Consider the following 9,005-nt stretch of genomic DNA (forward strand, 5'->3'; position numbering starts at 1 on the left):
ATCTCCATTTGACTGTCTGGTCAAATCATGCAAAACCCAGATTTGGGGAACTGTCGGATGCGTCAGTGGCCCAGTGATGGACCGTTATCAGCATCTGACAAGAGTCAGAGGTGCCACATTGTGGATCTCCATTTGACTGTCTGGTCGAATCATGCAATACCCAGATTTGGGGAACTGTCAGATGTGTCAGTGGCCCAGTGATGGACCGTTATCAAAATCTGACAGAGTCTGAGAGGTGCCGCATTGTGGATCTCCATTTGACTGTCTGGTCGAATCGTGCAATACCCAGATTTGGGGAATTGTCGGATGTGTCAGTGGCCCAGTGATGGACTGGGTGGGAACGTAGGTCGCCACCATACTGGCCAACGATGGTCCTCCAGGTTCAGAGCAGAACCACGACTCATCGCTGAACACAATGGGACGCCATTCGTTGGCAGTCTAGCTGCTACTAGACTCTGACCAATGGTACTGTATGACACAGAATGCTGCACGGCTACTGGACGGCAGGTGTAGATATGACTGGGTTATGGCGTGCTCGGAGCACAACATGGCGACGATCCTACCAACTGTTGACCAGACGTGGTCGATCAGAACATTGATGATGAGTATGCCTGTCCTCGAATTCCCACCCAGGACCTGAGAAGGGCATTCTTCTAATGCTGTGGAGAGGCACAACGGTGTTACCCTGGTGTCATGGTGTGAGAAACCATCACCTTTGGTTTAGGGTCGTGGCTGGCAGTGATTGTGGGAACTCTGATATAGGACATAGACTGCTAGAGTAGAAGGTCTAAGCCCAAGTCGAGGCCGCAACAAAACTATATAATTTTTCTTTATTGAATGAGACACTTGGGAGAGTTTACACTGGCGCCACACATACAAACATTAAGCTATTGCGGTTTTATAGACAAGGTCAACAATCTGAACAACCACAACCAATATTTAGATAGACATTAAATGGTTAAAATGGCTCTGAGCACTATGGGACTTAACTTCTAAGGTCATCAGTCCCCTTGAACTCAGATCTACTTAAACCTAACTAACCTAAGGACATCACACACATCCATGTCCGAGGCAGGATTCGACCCTGCGAGCGTAGCAGTCGCGCGATTCCAGACTGTAGCGCCTAGAACCGCTCGGCCACACGGTGATAGACATTGATTAAAGCCAAAGTTACTTGAAACTGTTATTATTCTCGTCGTCAGTTGTTCTAATGATAGGTGGCCAATGCTCAATAGAAACGTATATTGCAAGTTTGGCTATGAAGTCGGTAAGGAGCTGGCTGCATAGTCTGTATCTGCAACGACTGAAATAATTAGTAGTCGTTGGTAAAAAATAATAAATATTGTACTTAACCTGTGTTACAGGCTTCTTCATATCCTGCATACATATAATTACAAAGATATCTATAGAGACATCACTTATGCCATACTTGAGAAAGCGCCTTGTTAGAGGTTCCTTCCTATCAGCTGAAGGCTATGCTACATTCCTGGTTGACGTCCCGAACAAGACTGGACGAGAGCTCGCTAGATACTTGTCACAAGTCGCGGAGCGGCGCTAATCAAGACTCGCGGGTCCAGCTATATGTATTACGGACCGCGGCCGATATCTGCAACCCCTAACGTTGACACCACAGAAACAATTAGGTAAACATTGTCTTACAGGCAGGCTCTGTGATCCGAACTGCAAAACTGAGTCCAATCCAATGTTTAAAGAGAGCTTAATTGAAACAGAATTTAACGAAAAACTTCCAATACAAAAAACTCTGATACTTTACTCAAAGTTTAAATGGAAGGCAACTTCTTCACCATATTAAGAACAATGTGTGGCATGCTGATAATGTGCCGGTTCCGTTAGTTGACCTAGACGCCAGACTACGCATGGAGTAACTTCAACTGTGGTACACAAAGAGGTTGAGTCAATCTAAACAGACTAACAACGAATTCATACAGGCTACTCTACAAATCAACGAGATAGTTGATAGCAATTTATCGGGACTTACACTTAACCTTAACAAGAGCGCAAGATAAACATTAAGGTTTGATTTAAACTGATGATTACAAAGTGCACAATTCATAACAAACGCCTTTTAAAAGGTGTATAAAAATCCTTTCCAAAATCAACGTAAAAATTACTCTCAGCCGCTTTTAAAGGGTGGATTAAAACAGAAAAAGAATTATGTTGAGGCGCCTCTAAAGGCGAATTTAAAAACAACTTTTCAAGCTTAAGTAATTTTTAATAAACACTTACACCATTAAATAAATGTACGAGGATCGTCCACAAAGTAAGTTCCGTTTCTGTTTCTATCCGCGGCAGTGCTACGATCGCAGTTCCGAGCATGCGCGGCAGTTACTCTGACTCAAGGAGAAGACATGTACGCCATTTTCAGATCGCTGTTGCCGACGTGTGCTTTGTAGTGCTTCTTTATAATGTCAGCCGTAATTGAAAATGCCTCCGGGTGTGAAATCAGATCTGTGATCCGTTTTTTAATTGCAGAGAAAGTTAAATCAAAGAAAATTCATCCGGAAATCTGTGAGGATTTCAGACAAAATGCTACGAGTGATTCAATGGTTAGAAGATGGGTCAGGCTGTTCAATAAAGGACGTGATCAAGTGCACGATTAAGAACAAAGTGGACGCTCGTCTGTGGTTACTGATGAACTGGTTCACACAATTGAAGAGAAGATTAAGCACAACCGGACATCGTTCCTAGCGACATTCATCTCTTCTTACACCTAAAATCTGTCCTTGGTGGTCAACACTTCAACGATGATGACGAGCTGAAAGAACACGTTACCACATGGTTGAATACACAGGCGGCAACCTTCTGTGAAGAAGGCACACAAAAACATGTGCCACGATATGACAAGTGCCTACAAAATTTCGGAAGTTACACTACTGGCCATTGAAGTTGCTACACCACGAAGATGACGTGCTACAGACGCGACAATTAACCGACAGGAAGTAGATGCTGTGATATGCAAATGATTAGCTTTTCAAAGCATTCCCACAGGGTTGGCGCCGGTGGCGACACCTACAACGTGCTGACACGAGGAAAGTTTCCAACCGATTTCTCATACACAAACAGCAGTTGACCGGTGTTGCCTGGTGAAACGTTGTTGTGATGCCTCGTGTAAGGAGGAGAAATGCGTACCGTCACGTTTCCAACTTTGATAAAGGTCGGATTGTAGCCTATCGCGATTGCGGTTTATCGTATCGCGACATTGCTGATCGCGTTGGTCAAGATCCAATGACTGTTAGCAGAATATGGAATCGGTGAGTTCAGGAGGGTAATACGGAACGCCGTGCTGGATCCCAACGCCCTGGTATCACGAGCAGTCGAGATGAAAGGCATCTTATCTGCATGGCTGGAATGGATCGTGCAGCCACGTCTCGATCCCTGAGTCAACAGATGGGGAGGTTTGCAAGACAACAACCATCTGCACGAACAGTTCGACGACGTTTGCAGCAGCATGGACTATCTGCTCGGAGACCATGGCTGCGGTTACCCGTGACGCTGCATCACAGACAGGAGCGCCTGCGATAGTGTACTCAACAACGAACTTGGGTGCACGAATGGCAAAACTTCATTTTTTGGGATGAATCCAGGTTCTGTTTACAGCATCATGATGGTCGCATCCGAGTTTGGCGACATCGCGGTGAATGCACTTTGGAAACGTGTAGTCGTCATCGCCATACTGGCGTATCAACCGGCGTGATGGTATGCGGTGCCATTGGTTACACGTCTCGGTTACCTCTTGTTCGCATTGACCGCACTTTGAACAGTGGACGTTACATTTCAGATGTGTTACCCGTGGCTCTACCCTTCATTCGATCCCTGCGAAACCCTACATTTCAGCAGCATAATGCACGACCGCATGTTGCAGGTCCTGTACGGGCCTTTGTGGATACATAAAATGTTCGACTGCTGCCCTGGCCAGCACATTCTCCAGATCTGTCACCAATTGATCTCTCTCGTCACAATACGCCAGTCACTACTCTTGATGAACTGTGGTATCGTGTTGAAGCTGCATGGGCAGCTGTACCTGTACACGCCATCCAAGCTCTGTTTGACTCAATGGCCAGGCGTATCAAGGCCGTTAATACGGCCAAAGGTGGTTTTGTTCTGGGTACTGATTTCTCAGGATCTATGCACCCAAACTGCGTGAAAATGTAATCACATGTCAGTTCTAGTATAATATATTTGTCCAATGAATACCAGTTTATCATCTGCATTTCTTCTTGGTGTAGTAATTGTAATGGCCAGTAGTGTATGTAGAAAAGTAGTTTAACAGTTGTACATTTTCTTACAATAAATATTTTTTTCTGTATATGTACACGCTTGTTTTATATAGCCAAATGGAACTTACTTTGTGGATATACCACGGAGCAGTCTTAAAAAGGGAGATATAGTTTTTCAGAACTTAAAGATTAAGATTGCACTACCCCTCTCTGAAACGGCGACCACTTTATCTTCTAAATGACCCTCTCAGGTCTGGGACAGAATACATTTCAGCAGGATAATGCGCGACCGCATGTTGCAGGTCCTGTACGGGCCTTTCTGGATACAGAAATTACAATACCGACTGCCGATTAGCAAGCTGAAAGTTCTGTAGAACGTGGGATGCTCTAGGGGCTAAGAAGGTAGGCAGGATCAAGTCAAATCAAATACCAACTACGCCGACATGGGGTAGGAACACAGTACACTGCGGGTAGGCGGTATGGGAGACTCAACAGTAACCATTATCGGCCAAAACCAAAGAACAAGATCCAAACAGTGACGGTCAAATAAAGTGGCTCACCAAGCAGGATGGTGTCCAGCAGAGTGGCAGCAAACAGTTCCGTGAGTCGACACATATTGCCCCACCGAAACCCAGTTCCGCCATACGACGCGCGCAGCTCCTGTGAAGCGTTGCAACAGCCGCTAGGCGCTCCAAGTCAGCGCCCTCTGCTCCTTCAGACACGCGGCCGTTCCACTGGCAGCCTGCGTTGCTCTCTGTGTCGCTCGCGAACACCGACTGTACTCCAGTCTCCTCCGCAGACTCCCTTTCCAACTACCCCATAGCCCCCACCTAAGACCTGGCCAAACCAAAGAGGCCGCTACCAGAAGTATACCTGCGAGATAAACACTCTGACCATAGAACAGAAATTTCTCTGGAGCGAGCATTCGGGCGCGCAGAACAGATTTCGAGTTGTCAACATACATTGCCGGCCTGATCACATGATCTCGGGACGCCGTAAGTTTGTCCGTAAGGCGTCCGGTAAATTTAGAACGTCATCACATCACTACTACAGACAGATTCTCTTCGTAGGTTTTATTTGTTACCTGGAATAAACCAGTTGTAAGAGAAATGAAGGGAAATCCATTTTTTGTTATCTGGGTCAGCCACGGCTATCTTTCGGTATTATACGGCACTCAATCATATTACCGAATCTGAAAGAGTAAATGTTGCTGTTATAGTGCCTTTGAAAGTGTCCGAAAAAACTCCAAATTTGCCGCATATTAGTGATTATACCAATTGCTTCATCGATTTTCTTCCAGTTTTTGTTGATTTATTTCCCTCTTTCTTGTTGCCTAGTGCGCAGTTTTACTTACTGCTTGCTTGGTTGATTGATTTGGGGGAGGTGACCAAAACGCGAAACCATCGGTGCCAGCGGGTTGGGGAACGAAGTCGGCAGTGCACTTTCAAAGTAATCATCGCGGCATTTGCCTGAAGCGATTTAGGGAAACCACGCCGGACCCACGTTTGAACCACAGTCCTCTCGATCGCCAATCCAGTGGGCTAAATACTGCGCCACCTCTCACGGTCTTAATGGTAATGCTTTCACATATATATTTAGCGCATTTGCTCCCACTTCATTAACGACTAAGTATTCGCGTGAATTAAAAATGCGATCGCTGGTTAAATGCCACTTCAAAGCCAGGTGTATCCCACATCTCAAAAATATGTAAGAGACGTTAAGCCGGATAGTGCATGAACTTATAAAAAGCTAGTGCTCTTCTCTCTCTCTCTCTCTCACACACACACACACACACACACACAAGCGCACATGCACACAAATTCAGATATTCTTCTCTGTTTTGCAAAACATCTAGTCTGACCAAGACTTCACGAACATTTTGCTTTTGAATAAAACATGAAACTGTTCCTTCATGTTACATAGTACCACATGGTAAGTATATTTCATTTTAAAACAAGAAAAACTGACCACAAATTACGCAGTTGTGATCTCTCAGAAATGTAGCAGCCATTGCTGATGTTGTGTATCTGTTGTGTGTGTGGGCTTTAATGTGCTCTTTGTAGCTGGTGTTGAACAACAGATGTGTAACAGCAGCAATAGCTACCACACATACACAATACAGGACAGCCATTTGGAAAAGTAGAGCAAAATGTCAGAGCACTCCACCGACTAAATACAGGGCATGAAATGGATTTATCACAAGAACTGGAGATGTATACACAATACAGAAAATACGAAGGCAAAGTGCTAAACGAATAACTTGAAAGTGAATCGGTGAATTTCTTCGGATGATTCGACAATATACTTCAATAAAAGTAATAACATATAAAAATAAACACCACTGTAAAATACACTCCTGGAAATGGAAAAAAGAACACATTGACACCGGTGTGTCAGACCCACCATACTTGATCCGGACACTGCGAGAGGGCTGTACAAGCAATGATCACACGCACGGCACAGCGGACACACCAGGAACCGCGGTGTTGGCCGTCGAATGGCGCTAGCTGCGCAGCATTTGTGCACCGCCGCCGTCAGTGTCAGCCAGTTTGCCGTGGCATACGGAGCTCCATCGCAGTCTTTAACACTGGTAACATGCCGCGACAGCGTGGACGTGAACCGTATGTGCAGTTGACGGACTTTGAGCGAGGGCGTATAGTGGGCATGCGGGAGGCCGGGTGGACGTACCGCCGAATTGCTCAACACGTGGGGCGTGAGGTCTCCACAGTACATCGATGTTGTCGCCAGTGGTCGGCGGAAGGTGCACGTGCCCGTCGACCTGGGACCGGACCGCAGCGACGCACGGATGCACGCCAAGACCGTAGGATCCTACGCAGTGCCGTAGGGGACCGCACCGCCACTTCCCAGCAAATTAGGGACACTGTTGCTCTTGGGGTATCGGCGAGGACCATTCGCAACCGTCTCCATGAAGCTGGGCTACGGTCCCGCACACCGTTAGGCCGTCTTCCGCTCACGCCCCAACATCGTGCAGCCCGCCTCCAGTGGTGTCGCGACAGGCGTGAATGGAGGGACGAATGGAGACGTGTCGTCTTCAGCGATGAGAGTCGCTTCTGCCTTGGTGCCAATGATGGTCGTATGCGTGTTTGGCGCCGTGCAGGTGAGCGCCACAATCAGGACTGCATACGACCGAGGCACACAGGGCCAACACCCGGCATCATGGTGTGGGGAGCGATCTCCTACACTGGCCGTACACCACTGGTGATCGTCGAGGGGACACTGAATAGTGCACGGTACATCCAAACCGTCATCGAACCCATCGTTCTACCATTCCTAGACCGGCAAGGGAACTTGCTGTTCCAACAGCGGTAACTGTTTATTTCCTATTGTACTTCGACGAAACGTGAGTAATTCTTAGTCATACCAACAGTGTTTGTCAGTATTTTGCGTGACTAAAGTCCTCCAGGAAATCAATTGAATGACAAGCTGCGGTAGCATAATGATTAAGGTGTTTGAGTTCAAATCTAAAGGCTCTGGTTCAAACCTTATTTGATGCTTAATATTTTCTTCATTTAAAAACAATTTCGAAGTGTCTTATTTCATGAATTTTATTCGTTTGAATGTAATTTTTTGAAATATGCAGTGGCAACTGAAATCGACCATACGGAAAGTATACGCTGCGCACTTTTCGTGCAATGGTTTACTACATTTAATGCTGCACAGTAACTGCGTTGAACATCGAAACAAAATTAAGTCATTTATGGGGGGGGGGGGGGGGAAGGTATCAGTCAAGAAGATGTGTAAAAACCAAATTTTTAGGCCAAATAGTTTTTGTGAAATCGAATGATAAGTGTGTCAAAGCAGTGCAGTGATGACAAAATGGCACAGAGCGCGGAATGCGGGGAGCAGCGAAAGCGCTATCGCGGCCATGGCGGCTTTACTTCATAAACTGCGCGCTCCCCTCTAAACGTAAGTTCGCGAACTATACTATACTATACTATGGCGCTGCTTCTCTTGGCGCGTGCAACTGGCAACGCCGCAATCTCCCGCGTCTGGGCGGGCATGCGCGAGCCGCCAAGATTGAACTATAGTAGCGTCGAAACCTTGTCAATTTTGACGCAATATTTGTGACGGAGGGCTTATTTGTTCTAAAATAATTCTGACACGGTCATTGAACCTTAGCAGCTATGTTCAAAGTTCATAATAACAGTGAGGAGAATGTCTGAATGTGTCTCGCGCCCCGTGCCACCTGCAGGACGGCCGTTCCCGGTGCGCAACTGCTCGCTGTGGAACCAGACGTCGTCGTCGGTGGAGGTGGTGTGCCAGGCGGGCTTCGACGGCGGGCTGGCGCAGCACTTCGTGCTGGTGCTGCACTCCGCGCGGGGCGCCCGCCTCAACCTGACGGCCGCCACGGCGCCGCGATTCGCCCTGGCGGGGCTGCAGCCCGACCAGCCATTCTGGCTGACCGTCTTCGCCGTCAACGCGAAGGGCCGCAGTCCGCCCGTCCTCATAGAGGAGATCACGCTCAGGGACCCCGAGAGGCGCACTGGTGAGTCTTCGTCTTCCAACAGAACAGCTAAGTGACCCACGGGCAGCAGTGGCGACAGGCACTGTTGCCAACATTCCACATACTCTCCACAGGCAACAGGTCCGCGTCTACTATACTGGGTGCTCCAAAATGAATATTGGATTTTTAAGGTTTTGTTGTACTGGGTGATCAAAAAGTCAGTATAAATTTGAAAACTGAATAAATCACGGAATAATGTAGGTAGAGAGGTACAATTTGACACACATGCTTGGAATGACATG

At 47.0% G+C, this 9,005-nt stretch overlaps 1 protein-coding gene across 1 annotated transcript in view; it reads left to right on the top strand.

Annotated features, from left to right (window-relative positions):
• Positions 1-8,780, top strand: part of LOC124597437 (nephrin-like) — a 490,606-nt gene extending 481,826 nt beyond the window's left edge. Inside the window, exon 11 of the mRNA XM_047135938.1 lies at positions 8,452-8,780. Coding sequence (XP_046991894.1) covers positions 8,452-8,780 — 329 coding nt within the window. The remainder of the gene's footprint in view (positions 1-8,451) is intronic.
• Positions 8,781-9,005: the final 225 nt, after the last annotated feature.

Source organism: Schistocerca americana, chromosome 1, assembly GCF_021461395.2.
Source record: "Schistocerca americana isolate TAMUIC-IGC-003095 chromosome 1, iqSchAmer2.1, whole genome shotgun sequence".
Lineage (NCBI taxonomy): Eukaryota > Metazoa > Arthropoda > Insecta > Orthoptera > Acrididae > Schistocerca > Schistocerca americana.